The sequence below is a fragment of the Microcaecilia unicolor genome, chromosome 6 (assembly GCF_901765095.1).
Source record: "Microcaecilia unicolor chromosome 6, aMicUni1.1, whole genome shotgun sequence".
In the NCBI taxonomy this organism is placed as follows: domain Eukaryota; kingdom Metazoa; phylum Chordata; class Amphibia; order Gymnophiona; family Siphonopidae; genus Microcaecilia; species Microcaecilia unicolor.
This window is the reverse complement of record NC_044036.1, coordinates 130,205,293-130,220,949: the sequence shown is the minus strand read 5'-3', so window position 1 is coordinate 130,220,949 and position 15,657 is coordinate 130,205,293. Positions and strand designations below refer to the sequence as shown.

The window sequence follows — 15,657 nt, the reverse complement described above, 5'->3', positions numbered from 1 at the left end:
AAGGCTGAGCAGTCATATTCCATCACCAAAGTACTTTATTTGCAGATGACGTTTCAAGCCGATTTCAAAATTCTTTTGTTAATTTTTTTTAAGGTTAATGGGATAATTCCTGAATACCTGGTGAGTGTCCAGTGCTTTGTAAAAGTCTTCACACCCTTGTACCTTTATCATTTTACGGTCTATAAAATCTAACTTAAACGCATTCAAATAGGAGTTTAGTGAACACAAACTACATTTTCAATGTGAAAGAATTATAGGAATATTTAAAAAAGCCAAACTATCCTGGACTCCGTACATCTTCACATCATTTGACTCGGAGGTTGGTGGAAGCTGCTCTGTAGCAGCAGCAGCCGTGAGAAATTTAGGATTCACACAATCAACTTTGCACAGCAGAATGGTACAGTTTTTGCTTAATCTTTTAATAGTTTACATTCTGATAGAAAGTCAGTAGCAAGACCTTGACTGCAGTCCAAATTCCAGGTCTGGACCTTGACAGGACCATTTGAGGACATTCATCTCCTCCATGCTTTTAGTTTTGTGCCTATGATCCTTGTCCTGCTAAAGGGTGAGTCTCTTCCCTAATCCTGCTTCTACAGTACACAGGAACAGTTTTCTTCATGCACATGAAGGACCTGACATCTGACAATAGTGGAGTGACCAGCTCTTCCATAGTTCAAAGCTAGCATAAAGCTGAACACATGAAGCCCTTCCTGCAGGTTTCAGGGTCCCCCACCCCCAACAATCTGCCAAATAGACATGAAATATAGCTCTCCCTTACATTTTTCTGAAGCGTTATTTTTTTTTTATGCTTTCTCTTCCTTTTTCTTAAAAGGTTTAGTTCCTTTATAAGGGCCATGCTTCAGATAAGTCAGAATTCAGTGTGACTTCCTCCCTGCAGACACAGGATGGCAATAGGTCCCACACAAGAAAGAAAACTAAGTTTAAAAGTATGCTGGAGCACCAGGAACAACCTTACAGATTTATTAGGCTAAATAAAGGCTTCTCAAACCTGAATCACTGCTATCAAGCAGATCATTTTCTATAGATGTTGTCTCCATGGCCTTAAGAGTCCAGTTGTTAAAAATAGAACCATACATCCAGAGCACAGAACGTCTTTTGGTGCAAGCCTCACTGCATTTTCATTGCTTTCCTCTGAACTACTTCAAGTCTAGCCTACACTCTGGTAGTTATAGCACGCGGAGAGGAAGAGGTAGCTAAACCATGAAGAAGAAGATTCGATAAGGTAGAGGGAGAGGGAGGGGAGGGGGTGGGAGGTATAGCTTCAGGAAGGTTAATACTACATGTATAGGGGAGGGACATGTGTATTAATAGTTAGGACAGCAATCCTCTGGGAAAAAATACATTAAGAGGATTTGTCTGAAGTTATTATTGGGTTAGTTCATAAAGCACACCATGAGAAATAATTATTAGAGTTTAAGATAAAAGTTTATTGTTAATAGTTATGCAACTGTCCTGTAACTGTACATGTACACACTCATAAATATATAAGAAGACAAGAGAGAAGGGACAGAGGAGAAAACATTGAAAAACTTTGATGACAGAAGTCCTAGGCTTATTAATATGTGACAGAAGTATTTATCAGATTTATATTGCTTGATCTGGATTTGTTTACCATGTGAATTCATCAATAAAAATCGTTGAAACATAAACAACTTCAAGTCTGTGTCTTTAGCAAGATCTGCGCTCCAAAAACGTACACTGTATTCCACATGGGGCTTCACCAATGACTTATACAGGCGTCTATCAGCAGAAGAAAGGTGTTAAATGCCCCATGCTATGCAGCCTAATAGTATCCTGGGCTTTGGCCACTGCCTCATCACCTTTTGCTACCTTGGGACTTTCAATTAATTGCCACTACCTACATCTTCTAAACCCTGGGAATGAATTTTCCTAGATTTTGTCACAGGGAAAAATCAATGATCATGGTAGTTGTAGTCTCTCCTAGATGTCCCACTTCACCACAGATATGTACAAAGAGGTGCCCCATGTAATAGCAGACATGCTGTTCTGGGAGGTGAATCAGTCTTCACAGACTATCCTGACAATCTCAGACCAAGGCTCCAGTTATCTGCACAATTCTTTTGTCATCAACTCACCATCCAGAATCTAAGAGGCAACAATTATTTCCTTTTCTAAGTAAACTTTGTTCAACGTCATGGAGTGCTTGCAGACTTAACAGAACCAAGGCAATCTTGCAAGCCAAGCTCAAGTGGCTGGCTATAAGCCCAAAAGTTAAGCAATACTTGCTTCCTTAAGACTGCTGCCTCCATTTCAAAGCAGACTGGCTTGTAGCAAGGAAGCCATTCATAAGAAGATCCTGTGCCTTCAAGTGGAAGATTTTTCATCTGATGTCCTTCACAAGACCATGACCCTTATCAAACTTCAAATATAATATCAGAAGTCTATCAACTGTCAAATATTCAGACCTCTGTTAGGAATCATCTCGGTGCACAATAAACCTGTTGGATCTTAGTCCAAGCTCTGGCTTCAGTGTCCTACTGTCTAAATTCATGAGGCCTTCCATATGAAATCTCCAATACTGTGGTCATGCCTCATGAAACTGCCCTTTCAGCTAAGTATTCAACCTAGAAATTACCCTTCCTAGTGGCAGTTATCTTGGCAAGAAGACTCACACAATTAAAAAAATAAGGTAGTCAACTGTCAAAGCTCACAGCATTGTGATGAAATAGAATTCGGCACTTCACCAAAATATGGGACTTGTATACCAAATGGAGAGAATGGACTGGAGATTGATACCACTCTCAAGAGTCAGTCTGAGACAGCCTTACGGTACCTGTTCAGGGATTCCTATAAAGACGATATAATAGGAAAAATTTTGGGTTAGGTAGTAGAACAGAAGGAGGATGTAGCGAGATGTTTCTGCTGAATTTTATAATGTAATATACCAGACAGACAGTATGTTTTGAGCAATTTATTCTTTATGATTTTTCTTATGTTTAGTTTTATTGAAGAAATCAATGCAAGTTTAAAAATAAAAAAAAATGTAGTCTTACGAATGCAACCTAAAGTTTCTAGTAAAGGATCATCGCACACTTCTACATTAATGGAGAAGAATCTTTCCACATTCTTCTCCAAACTTCATATGCATCACACATACTCTCCACACACTGGACTGTAAGCAATTATCTGAAGAGAATGGAGAACTTCACAAAGTCCACTCAGCTTTGTTTCCTTTGAATGAAACTAAACTTGGTACTCATGTGGCAAAGTGTCTATAACAGCAAAGGGTGAAAGTCCTTTATTTAGATGGTACACATGTGGCAAAGTGTATATAACAGCAAAGGATGGTAGAATCCTTTATTCAGATGGAAGTGCAGCAGTATTTTGAAGCAATTGTAAACAGTTATGTTCTTTTACTCTAATCCCTCCGTAAAGAGTTACAATAGCCCAATTTGGAAACCAGCAAAGAGTGAATCAATGTACTGAGGACTGAAAGTTCAATCAATGGTCTTATAGATCCTACGAACCACCTGACTAATTTGATGCTGAAAGAAGATATAGCATCATCTATAACAACCCAAGGAGCAGAATAAAGTAGTTGAATCATTTGTAAAATAGGGCCTTGGAAACCATAACAATGTAGCACATCCCAGAGATACTGCGATCAGATAGTATCGAATGCTTTTTCTATATCAAAGCAGACAATAAGAGAATCAAGCTGTTTGGCACCGACAGTGTCCATGGCGCAAATCAGGCGCCTCACATCAGCAACTGCATTCCTCCCCTTCACAAAACCTACTTGATGGTGACCACCAATTTAGGTATGACATCCACCAAGTGGTTAACCAAGATTTTTGCATAAGTCTTCAAATCTACATTAAGTAATGATATTGATCTATATGAACTGGTAAGAAGGGGATCTCCATTCAGTTTCAATATAAGGAGTCCAGTAGCCCCCCTCATAGTATCTAGCAGAATTTTTTTGATAAGTGCATCATTATAGACATCCACTAAAAGAGGGGCAAATACACCTCTGCCCTTAATCATGCAATTAATCACAATTTTTTTAAATGTTCATTTGTTAATATAAAATAATGAATAAACAAGTTTAAACACTTATATAAGAAAAACAGAAGGAAAAATAAAATATCACCAAGTAACAAAACACTCCTTCTCAGACAACACAGGGCGAGGAGAACAATAAAGACAAAGAAACAATGCCAAAGAAAGACCATTAACATGATATGAAAATAAAATAATATCAATCCTACCCAAACAATTCAAACATAGCTTCCGGCTGGAAAAAAATATACTTTGTTCCCATAAATTTAAGCAAACATTTACAAGGATAAGATAGTAAAAAAAAAAAAAAAAAAAAAAAGAGGCCCCAAAGATAACACCTTCTTGACATAAAGCCAAAAAGGCCTTCCTACGATCCTGAGTATGTTTAGTTATGTCTGGATAAATCCAGACTCTCTCTCCACAGAACAGAGTTTGAGTTTCTAAAATATAGTCTCAATACAGCATTCAGATCTTGTTCGAATACAAAAAACGCAATCAGTCACCCGTTCAGAATTTTCATTCAGAGATGCCTAAAAATGCTGAGACATTCAGATCTTGTAAAGGATCCTCTTGAACTATTTGAGTCCCTAGCACCAGAGACACATTTGGGCTTCCAACAGGTTAGAAGGAATATAACAATTAAAAAAATATCATTGAAATGCAGCCTTAATATGAATAAAAGAAAGCCATAACTCCTCTTATGAGTTCAGAACAATGGTAACAATGGGAATATCTTTAGTCTCCTATGCTTTGCTAGGTCAGTCCCCGGACAGATGCATTAAAGCGTAACCCTCCAATCAAGGGCTGCTCTCACTGAACTTCAGGCTCCGATTCTATAGATGCTCTTTGCTCTCTAGCTTTGTGGGGGCTTCTCTTTCCCCTCTCTACCTCTGCAAGGCAGTCACTCCATCTTGTCTTAATGATTTACAACTCCTTCCTCACCTTTTTTTCCCTCCTATTAGCACAAACTCAGCATCCCACCTCTTAACCACTTCAGTTCTAGCAAATATCTCCACCTACATAATAAACATTTGCTTCAGAACTTTACCTTCAACTCCCAGCAACTGTGATTATCAGTTCAAAGGCTCAGGCTTCCGACTTCAGCTAAACACTACTGCCCAGATGCTCAAAACTCCCACTACGCTGAGAAATACTGCCCTATCAGCACACCTGAGCACAGTGGCGTAGCTAGGGTAGTTGACACCCGGGGCCGGTCATTTTTTAACACCCCCCCCCCCCCCGCCCCATACACACACACACAAATCCAGTACTAGGCATACCGAGAATACAAAACACTCAGGACCTATAGAGCAATTCTACCATATCATAAGCAGTAATTTGTACGAGTCACACAAGGAAAAGGAAAGCATCTTAAACACTACAGTGAGCACTAGAACATCAATTCACCTATTGTAAAACGAAAACAGACAGATTAGTACAGATCGTCGATCCTGTACAGTCAATGCCAACCGAAAGCCATGTCTTTTTCACAAACACAGATACACCCTAATCCACTATAGAATAAGTAATCATAAACTTTCTATTTAGACAAAAATTAAACTGAACCCCTGATGCCAAACTCTGCATACAATGCAACACCACAGAAACAGAAAATGTCCCCTAGTACTGTGCAAAATATAAACACAGCAGATGTAAATTTGAAAAAAACTAACAAATACCAATCACCACTTTACAAATTAACAAATAGAAATAAAACAAATACAGAAAATAAAATAATACCATTTTATTGGACTAATACATTTAGCTTCCAGAGGCCAAAATCTCCTTCCTCAGGTCAGTACAGTATAGTGCTGTTACAGTATCCTATCCTGACCTGAGGAAGGGGGTTTTGTTCTCCAAAGGTTAGCCAAAATGTATTAAAATTAGTCCAATAAAAAGATTACCTTGTTTACATGTTCACATGTTCTATTATAAACATTTATTAACACAGCTACAATACTACTTTATCCTAAAGCAAAAAAATAAAAATATATATTTTATTTACAGTTTGTTGTCTCTGGTTTCTGCTTTCCTCATCTTCTTTTCACTGTCTTCCTTCCATCCAGCATCTGTCTTCGCTCTCTCTCTCTGCCATCCACTGTCTGCCCTCTCTCTCTGCCCCTTCCATCCACTGTCTGCCCTCTCTCTCCCTTCCATTCACATCTGCCCTCTCTCTCTGCCCCTTCCATCCACTGTCTGCCCTCTCTCTTCCTTCCATCCACATCTGCCCTCTATCTCTGCCCCTTCCATCCACCATTTGCCCCAGTCTGCCCTCTTTCTCTCTCCCCCTTCTACCCACCATCTGCCCTTTCTCTCTGCCCCTTCAATCCGTCTGCCCCCCTCTCCCATCAATCCAGGGTCTGCCCTCCCTCACGCCCCCCCCTTCCATCCAGGGTCTGTCCCCTCTCTCTCTGCCCCCTCTTTTCAGCCCCCTTATTCCACCTGTCCCTAGTTCTAGACCCAGCCCACATCTCCCACCTGCCCCCCTTTTCAGCCCCACTATCCCACCAGTCCCCAGCCCTTTTCTCCCATCAGACCCAAGCTTCAGCTCCCAGCCACTTCTCACTGTCCCCTTTTCAGCCCCTAGTTTCAACCCCAGCCCTTTTCTCTCACCAGTCCCGAGCTTCAGCTCCAGCCAGTTCTCCCTGTCCCCTTTAAAGCCCCCAGTCCCCACAGTTTCAGCCCCTGCCCCTTTTCAGCCCCCAGTTCCAGTACTAGCCCCCTTATCCCAACTACCCTCCTTTTCAGCCCCCAGTTCCAGCCCCCTTCATCCACCACATGCCTTGCATCCCCCCCTTTTCAGCCCCAGACCCATTCTCCCACCTGCCCCAGGCATGGACCCATTTTCCCTCCTGCCCCCTTGTCAGACCCCAGTTCCAGCTTCAGACCCTTCTCCCCTCTGAGCACCCCCACCCCTCCCCAATGCCCTTCTCCCCTCTGAGCCCCCCCCCCCTCTCCCATCTGAGCCCCCTCTGAGCACCCCACCCCTCCCCAATCCCCTTCTCCCCTCTGGGCTCACCCTCTCCCATCTGAGCCCCCTCTGGGCACCCCCATCCCTCCCCAATCCCCTTCTCCCCTCTGAGCTCCCCCTCTCCCATCTGAGCCCCCTCTGAGCACCCCCACCCTCCCCAATCCCCTTCTCCCCTCTGAGCTCCCCTTCTCCCCTCTGGGCTCCACCTCTCCCATCTGAGCCCCCACTTGGCACCCCCACCCCTCCCCCCTTCTCCCCTCTGAGCTCCCCCTCTCCCATCTGAGCCCCCCACCCTCCCCAATCCCCTTCTCCCCTCTGAGCTCCCCTTCTCCCCTCTGAGCTCCCCCTCTCCCATCTGAGCACCCCCAACCCTCCCCAATCCCTTTCTCCCCTCTGAGCTCCCCCTATCCCATCTAAGCCCCCCCCCCCCCAATCCGGTCCCGTCGTCTCCCCTCCATCGAAAGCTGACATAGCCCTCTTCTCCTGCCACCATCCTGCCTTTTTTAAAAAAAATCCATCTGAGACGCAGGCAGCGCTTCGCGTCTGCCCTGTGCATGCTGTAAAAGCTGAAAATCGCCTCGCTGGCGTCCTCGCTATGTCCCGCCCTCTTCTGCGGTAACTTCCTATTTCCTCGAGGGCGGGACATAGCGAGGACGCCAGCGAGGCGATTTTCAGCTTTTACAGCATGCACAGGGCAGATGCAAAGCGCTGCCTGCGTCCCAGATGGATTTTTTTAAAAACAGGTAGGATGGTGGCAGGAGACTCGACGGACTAGCACCCCCCACCCGCTGACACCCGGGGCAGACCGCCCCCACCGCCCCGCCCTTGCTACGCCACTGCCTGAGCAGCTCCCTCATGCTCAACACTAACATGCAAATTTAGGTGAGGTCATAGCATTGAGCATGAAGGACAACTGCGGGAGGACTATGCCTGGGCATGCGCTCAAGACCTGTGTGAAGAAAGGTTACCTTCGAAAGCTAATCAAAAAATATATTAAGTTAGTCCAATAAAAAAGGTATCTTATTTTCTTCTCTGTTTTGTTTTATTTCTATTTATTACCTTTAAAAGTGGACTATTATGGCTACTACATCACTTTACTCATTGTAAAACAGAAGGCTTAAGTCTTCATCCAAGAGTATTCGAATCAGCTTAGCTACTGTGATTAGATACAGGTCAGTGCTATGTAAAGCAGGGCTTTTTACACAATCTGGGGCAGCACTTTACAAAACCAGAACACTGTACCAGTGATTTCATAGTAAGAATCCTGAAAGCTAACTTTAAAGCAATATAGGAACGTAAGACCTTTGAAGTCAGAATGATTAAATATTTTGACACCCACCAGACAGGACTTAAAGCAATACAACTTTATCTACTATAATAAAACTCACCCTCAACATTCTGAAGACAACGTTCTGAAGTCACTCAGTCACTCCCTGAAGGGTTCGTCAGTTCATGGTGGTGAAGCCACAACACTGACCATGTCTCTCTGCCCCGCCCTCGCATGACGGACCAATCAGAAAAAACACCCTCAACGTTCTGAAACACAAAGGACCATCACAAAACCGTTCCCAGGCAACGCTAGGCGACGTAAGACAGGCCTATCAGAGGAAACTATGTGGCAATAAGGGAGGAGCATTCACCAGCAGAACGGCTCATTATCTGTGCAGCACGGAGAGCACAGAACCACCGCTTGAACGAGAGAAGAATATTCCTGCTGTGGGTATGTGCAAAAATAGACCGGGGGGGGGGGGGGGATTTATAAATGCCTAATGCCGGTACTGAAGAGTGCCGGAGGGCCTATAGCATAGACTATATTTGGGTTCGCTTGACGTGGAGTCGGTGGAGCCGGAGAACAGCGTGCCCCTCACCATCTGGGACGTGGGTGAACAGGACAAGCTGCGGCCCAGCTGGAAGGATTACCCATGACCCAGCCAGCAGCAAACAGCGACCAAGGAAGGGGGGGGGGGGAGTAGGGGAACACGCAGAGCCTAGGAATCGCTGGAGACTGGCTGCCAAACTAACGAAACAACCGCACACCGACGCACCACCTCCATTATTCGAAAGGCATCCACTCTTTCTTCAACAGAAATGCAAACTAATAATACAAAACAAACAAAGAATACCCGGTTTCTCACGCGGCTGCAGGTAACTCCCCACCCCCTTCCTCTTCCCCTTTTGCCGAAGTGGCCAAAGACGTGCCCAACCATCCCCAGCCTCAGGCAAGCCGTTTCCCACCTCGGGGATTCCCCGAGCACCCGGAAAAAGACGGCGCTGCTTCCCACAGCGCATAAATGTTCCAGAATTCCCCTGCAGCCGGCCTGAAATGGACCAAACATACCGGATCACCCCCTGATGGCCCAAAAGACCGTGCTCCTCTCCCTTCCGCCAACTTAAAACAACCATCCCCGTCCTCAGGCAAGCTGTCTCCCACCTCCAGGATGCCCAGAACCCCAGCCCAACAGAAAAAGACGACGCTTCCCACAGCACATTTCTCTTCCAGCGTTCCCCTACAGCAGCCCTGAAACGGCCAAAAAATACCGACAGACCAAGAACGTGCTCCTCTACCTTCCGCCCATCTAAAGCAACACTGCTGCCTCAGCACAACACAAAAAAAAAAACCCGGAAAAACAATCCACCACTCAGCAAAGGCTGACCCCCCTACAACCACATTTACAATTTCACCAACAGAAAGACCCCCCTCCACAAACCTCCTTGACAGACAAAACCACACACACACACAATACAACAGAAACACACCCTCAAAGCCACACACCAATCCATCCCACTTTGCCAGCACAGCACATCCCCCAACCCCCCAAGCAAAAAACAAAACAAACAAAAAAAAAAGACATACATCAACAACCTGCACACACACCCCACCCTCACACACACACACACACACACAAAATAACTCTGTGACACATACACACACAAAAAGAAAAGCCACATGGTAGCGCCCGTTTCATTGGTTTCGGAAACGGGCCTTTTTTACTAGTGGTTTATAATGGGCTAGAAAACCCAGATCTTTGTTTGTCACCCTCCTGTCTCCATGCATATCTCACAGATCCACCCCCATCCTGTTAGACTGTCACTGAAATGCTTTGATGTTTCACTTATATATACTGTCATCTACCAACATTTGCTTATTTCCAATCTGACAAAGAAGGGCAACCTTCGAAAGCTAATCAAGAAATGTATTATGTCCAATAAAAAGGTATCATCTTATTTTCTTTTCCATGTTTTATTTTGTTTTATTTCTATTGATTACCTTTAAAAGTGGACTAACACAGCTACCACACCTCTCTATACAATCTTTGAAACTGAGCTCATTCGGGTTTGCTATGATAAAAAGATTTTTCTATAACTTCTTTCACATTGAAAGAGAATAATACGTTTAGATCAGTAAACAAACTTATTTCAATGCATTTTGAATTCATGTTTAATTTGACTGGTTTTGTTTTATGATGATGGAAAAAAAAAGTGTGACTATTCTATACACCAGTTAGAGTTTATTACAAAAGTGATTATCTGTACCAACTGCTGAATTGTAGTACAGCAGAGAATATCAACCTAGTGCCTCCTCTGCTCATACCTGCAGTATCTCAATGATCTTTAACTTGGTGTCCATAACCAGGATATCCTCTTTCTCTGGCTCCCTCTGTTGCTTCACACTACCTTGTGGAACTGTGAGAGGGGTGAGGGGCAGGAACCCACCACCTCTCAGGACCACCTGAGTCATCAGCTCTCCCACACCATGGATAGAGCGCATCACGTTGCTCCCTAAAGCCCGAGCAGATACAAGGAGAGGGAGAGAGAATATTCAGGATTCAGTTACTCATTTAGTAATGTTTTGTGAAAAGTGTTACAACCACAATGTGGAATTACTATCAAGTATCAATCACGTTTCCTCACACAACTTCAGAAACAGAATGTCAGGAGAAGAAAAGTGAGAATATCATGCCTCTGTATAGGTCCCTGATGTGACTGCCCCTTGATTACTGCATACGGTTCTAGTTGTTACCTATCAGAAAAAAAATAATGGAACCAGAAAAGGATCAGAGAAGATCCCTAAAAATGATAAAGGGCTAGAAAAACTTCCTTATGAAGAGAGGTTGAACAGGCTAGGTCTTCTCAGCTTGGAGAGGAAAAATGGGGATATGACAGAGCTGTATAAAATCGTGGGTGCATGATGGTTTAACCTTTCAAAGGCTTACAAGGACACTCCATCAAACAACCATCAGATCAAAAATTATTTAAAAAGCATTCCACATAAAACATGTACGTTGTTACCAGAGGTTGTCACGGTGATGGTATAGTGGAGTTCAAAAGAGGTCTGAACAAGTTCCTGGATCAAAAGTCCATAGAAGATTAGCCAGGTGGATTTGGGAAAGTCAGATTAATCAAGGAAATGACTTTGAGAAACTAATCTTTTTGGGATCTACCAAGTATCTGGGACATGGACTGGCCACAAAAGACCTTGGTCTAGCTCAACATGGCTTTTCTTCTGTTTGGTAGATTAGTAACTTGCTGTGACCAGATCCTTGATCCTGTGATAATAATCATTTCTCTGGTACCAACTTGTGAGATTAGGGGTAGTGACATGGATTAAGCAACGGTAAGCTCTTGCACATGAAAAACTTCAGCAAGCAGTCAAGATGGGAGAAGGTAAGAGAACACACATGTACCATTACAGCAAAAATGGTTTCCTCTAGTCATCTCACCTTTATTTTCCTCACTCTTTGCCAACTTGCTGACTGGGTAGGTTGTTGCCACATGTACACAATCCAAAATAGCAAGGAGAATTTTGGTCAATCTCAGAAGGTCGCTGAAGTTATAGAAACCAAAGTAGATGAGGTTCCTGGCTAAATTTACAACCTGTTAAAATATAGGCACTGTGTGAATATCTTAACTCCTTGCACTCTATCCCACAACTCATGGTACACAAATATCAGTTTCCACAGATATAGCCCGTACCGCCTACAGCCAATAGTATGCAAATGTTGAGACCAATATATATCTTCTGCTCAATTCCATCTTTATAATGGCACAAAGGCCTCCATGGACTTGGGGATTCACAATGCTATGCAACATTACACTGGTCCTAACCAACTTTACCGGCGTTGAGACTGACATGTTACACCAGAAGGCAGACCCAGCCTCTCTGGTACAACGCAAGTAGTAAAGCAATCACTAGCAGTAAACATTACTCAACATGCCCTAGCCTAGAAGAAAGGTTCATTACTGACATAGTACCCACCCATTTGAAACGTTACCCCCTGAGATTTACCTCAAAGGTAAGTTTATTCTTTTCTTTGTCAGAAAATGGAAAATTCTGGCACACCACATCTCTTAAGTACTCCTCCACAAATTCCATGGTCTGGGCAAAACGCTCCTTAATTTCATCTTTTGATGTGCTGCTGCTGTCGTAACTGAGAAAAAGATCACTAGTTACATATTTACACTTCCTCCCCAAGGTTCATGCATAACACACATCTCAGGGCTTGCACTCCTCCCTCCTCAAAAGATCTGCAGTGCCATCACCCCACCCCTCAATACATACTTTTCTGCCTGGAGTTAGAAATTTCCACAGATCTGCATCTGATCTCAGGGAGAGTATGCTAAAGCTCAACACTCCTCCCCCACATGCATTCCTGTTTCTATAATACTATGGCACCAAGTAGGTCCCAACAGATAAAAAGCCTATACATTCTGCTGGGGTGAGGGGAGAGAACTTGTAGGCCAGACTCATGACAGACATACAGTAGCCACAGTTAAAATATTAAACACACTTACTCATCAACTGCTATTTCTGAGGGAATCTCAGACCACAGCCGTGCATATTTGACGGGTGTGACCTGCTCCTGTGGGTCACGGTCCACATGCATGTGCAGCATCAAACGACAGAAGGAGGCACGCAGGTCATAGGGCAGGTTTTCATCTGACATGCAGCGAAGAATCAAGTCCACGTCTAGCTGGCCAGATATCTCATTAATAGCGAGATACTGACGATCCAGACACATTCGAGCAAAGAGATTAAGCTGATATCTGTGCAATGGAAAAAAACATCAGAAATATATTTTCAGCAGCTATGCAGAGTTGCTGCAAAGGTGCTGGGCACCCTAGGCAAATCTTTAGTCTTGTACCCTCTCCCCACCCAATGAACTTTCAGGACTAGTCTGCAGCCTCCCCTCCAAGATTTTGATAATTGAGTTTATGATCACACAAAAATCCTATAAAAATGAAGGTTAAAAGTAACTGCTGATGGTTCTGTGTTAGTGTGGCTGTCAGGACCTCTTGTTTTGCTGTGACTGCAACTGCTCTTTGCTGCCTCCTCCCTGCAGGTAGAAGCAACCGATGATGGTTCTGTGTGTTAGTGTGGCTGTAAGGACCGATTGTTTTGCTGTGACTGCAGCTGCTCTTTGCTGCCTCCTCCCTGCAGGTAGAAGTAACTGCTAATGGTTCTGTGTGTTAGTGTGGCTGTCAGGACCTATTGTTTTGCTTTGGCTGCAGCTGCTCTTTGTTGTCCCCCAGATGCAGCTGCCCTAGGTTGGAGAAAACAAGTGTAGACGTGAAACTTGACCGAGTTTTTGAAAAACTTAATGCAGTCACTCAGATCATGGAAACCTTTAAACAGGGTGTTTTGGAGAAGGAAAGCAGAGTCTCTGCCATAGAGGATGTAGTGTAGCAGATGGAGCAAGACCCAGGACAGCTTGAAGTCCTGGTTGCTAAACAAGCAGAGAAGGTAGACATGGAGAAATCAGGCGTAACATCAGAACTTAATAGCCAATGGGCCTTCCCAAGTCAGTGGTCAATGGTGGGCTGCTGGGAGAGCCTGTAAATGTTTGAGGATGGATTGCTCTTTACTGTTAGAATCTGTAGCCTTTCAGTTGATTTTACAGAAATGTGTATCCTAAGCGATGTTAATATTCCGTTTGATCCACTATCACATAACTTTTCTGAACAGGGACCATGTATCGTTTAATGCATTAGGGTCCTTGAGTTTTAGGCAGATAGTAAATGGTGCTACTCATTCTGCTGGAAATCTTTTAGATTTCATTTTTGTTCATGAGAGATTGAATATCAGCCAGAGTATCCATGACCAAACTCATGGAAGGCATAGTGACGAAACAACTTACTGAATACCTAAATAAACACTCAATTCTGCACGAGTCCCAATCAGGATTTCGGACGAATCACAGCACTGAAACCGTACTAGTGTCCGCAATGAACTCATTCAAACAAGCAATTGCGACAGGTAACAACATTCTCCCTCCTGCAATTCGACATGTCTAGTGCCTTTGACATGGTCAACCATGAAATACTAATACATATACTAGAATACTTCGGAGTAGGAGGCACAGTTCTAAAACAGTTCAAAGGATTCTTGACCACAAGATCATACCAAGTAACAACGAACGCGGACAGACCACCACCATGGATGCCAAAATGTCGTGTCCCCCAGGGATCACCTCTCTCACCAACATTGTTCAACCTAATGATGATACCTCTAGCCAAACTATTAGCCAATCAAAACCTCAACCCCTACATTTATGCAGATGATGTCACAATCTACATCCCATTCAAACAAGATCTAATTGAAATCACCAACGAGATCAACCAAAGCCTCCAAATAATGCACACCTGGGCAGATGCATTCCAACTAAAACTTAACGCAGAAAAAGCACAATGTCTTGTACTCACCTCACAACGTAACACAAAAAACTTCAACGCCATAACCACACCATACTGTTCTCTTCCGGTCTCACAAAACTTGAAAATTCTCGGAGTCACCATTGACCGAAACCTCACTCTTGATACCCATGTGAAAAACACGACGAAAAAGATGTTCTACACCATGTGGAAACTTAAAAGAGTAAAACCTTTCTTACCGAGATACAACTTCCGTACCCTGGTACAGTCAATGGTAATAAGCCATCTGGACTACTGCAATGCACTATACGCCGGATGCAAAGAACAGACAATCAAAAAACTACAAACTGCCCAGAATACAGCCGCCAGACTCATATTTGGAAAAGCCAAATATGAAAGCGCAAAACCACTAAGAGAGAAACTTCACTGGCTTCCACTGAAGGAACGCATTGCGTTCAAGATCTGCACGTTGGTACACAAAATTATTCATGCAGACGCCCCAATCTACATGCTAAACCTCGTAGACCTACCTCCCAGAAACGCCACAAGATCATCCCGTAAATTTCGCAACCTGCACTACCCCAGCTGCAAAGGACTTAAATACAAGATGATGCACGCCACTACCTTCTCTTACAAGAGCACGCAGATATGGAATGCATTACCTACAGACCTGAAAGCAATCAAAGAAACATCTATCTTTCGGAAATCTCTTAAAACATTCTTCTTCAACAAGGCCTACAATGAGAACTTATAACCTCACTAAGTCCACTCAACTATGAGCACACACCTCCGATAATTATCGTAACAACTCTCTTCCCTCACCCCTTCCTAAGCACTACACATTACTAATTGTATCTGATATCCTGTTATGACAATGTTATCAAATTTAGGTAAGCCACATTGAGCCTGCAAATAGGTGGGGGAATGTGTGATACAAATGCAATAAATAAAAAATAATAATAAATAAATCTTCACCTAAAAACAAAGTCATT

The 15,657-nt window shown here is 43.5% G+C and overlaps 1 protein-coding gene across 5 annotated transcripts in view; it reads right to left on the bottom strand.

The window, feature by feature from the left end:
* The window catches only part of ITPR1 (inositol 1,4,5-trisphosphate receptor type 1), a 337,019-nt gene that overhangs the window by 188,605 nt on the left and 132,757 nt on the right, over positions 1–15,657 (bottom strand). For all 5 annotated transcript variants that reach the window (XM_030206558.1, XM_030206560.1, XM_030206561.1 and 2 more), the window contains 4 exons: positions 12,809–13,060; positions 12,303–12,444; positions 11,737–11,890; positions 10,608–10,795 (listed from right to left, as the gene is read on the bottom strand). In XM_030206558.1, coding sequence (XP_030062418.1) covers positions 10,608–10,795; positions 11,737–11,890; positions 12,303–12,444; positions 12,809–13,060 — 736 coding nt within the window. The remainder of the gene's footprint in view (positions 1–10,607; positions 10,796–11,736; positions 11,891–12,302; positions 12,445–12,808; positions 13,061–15,657) is intronic.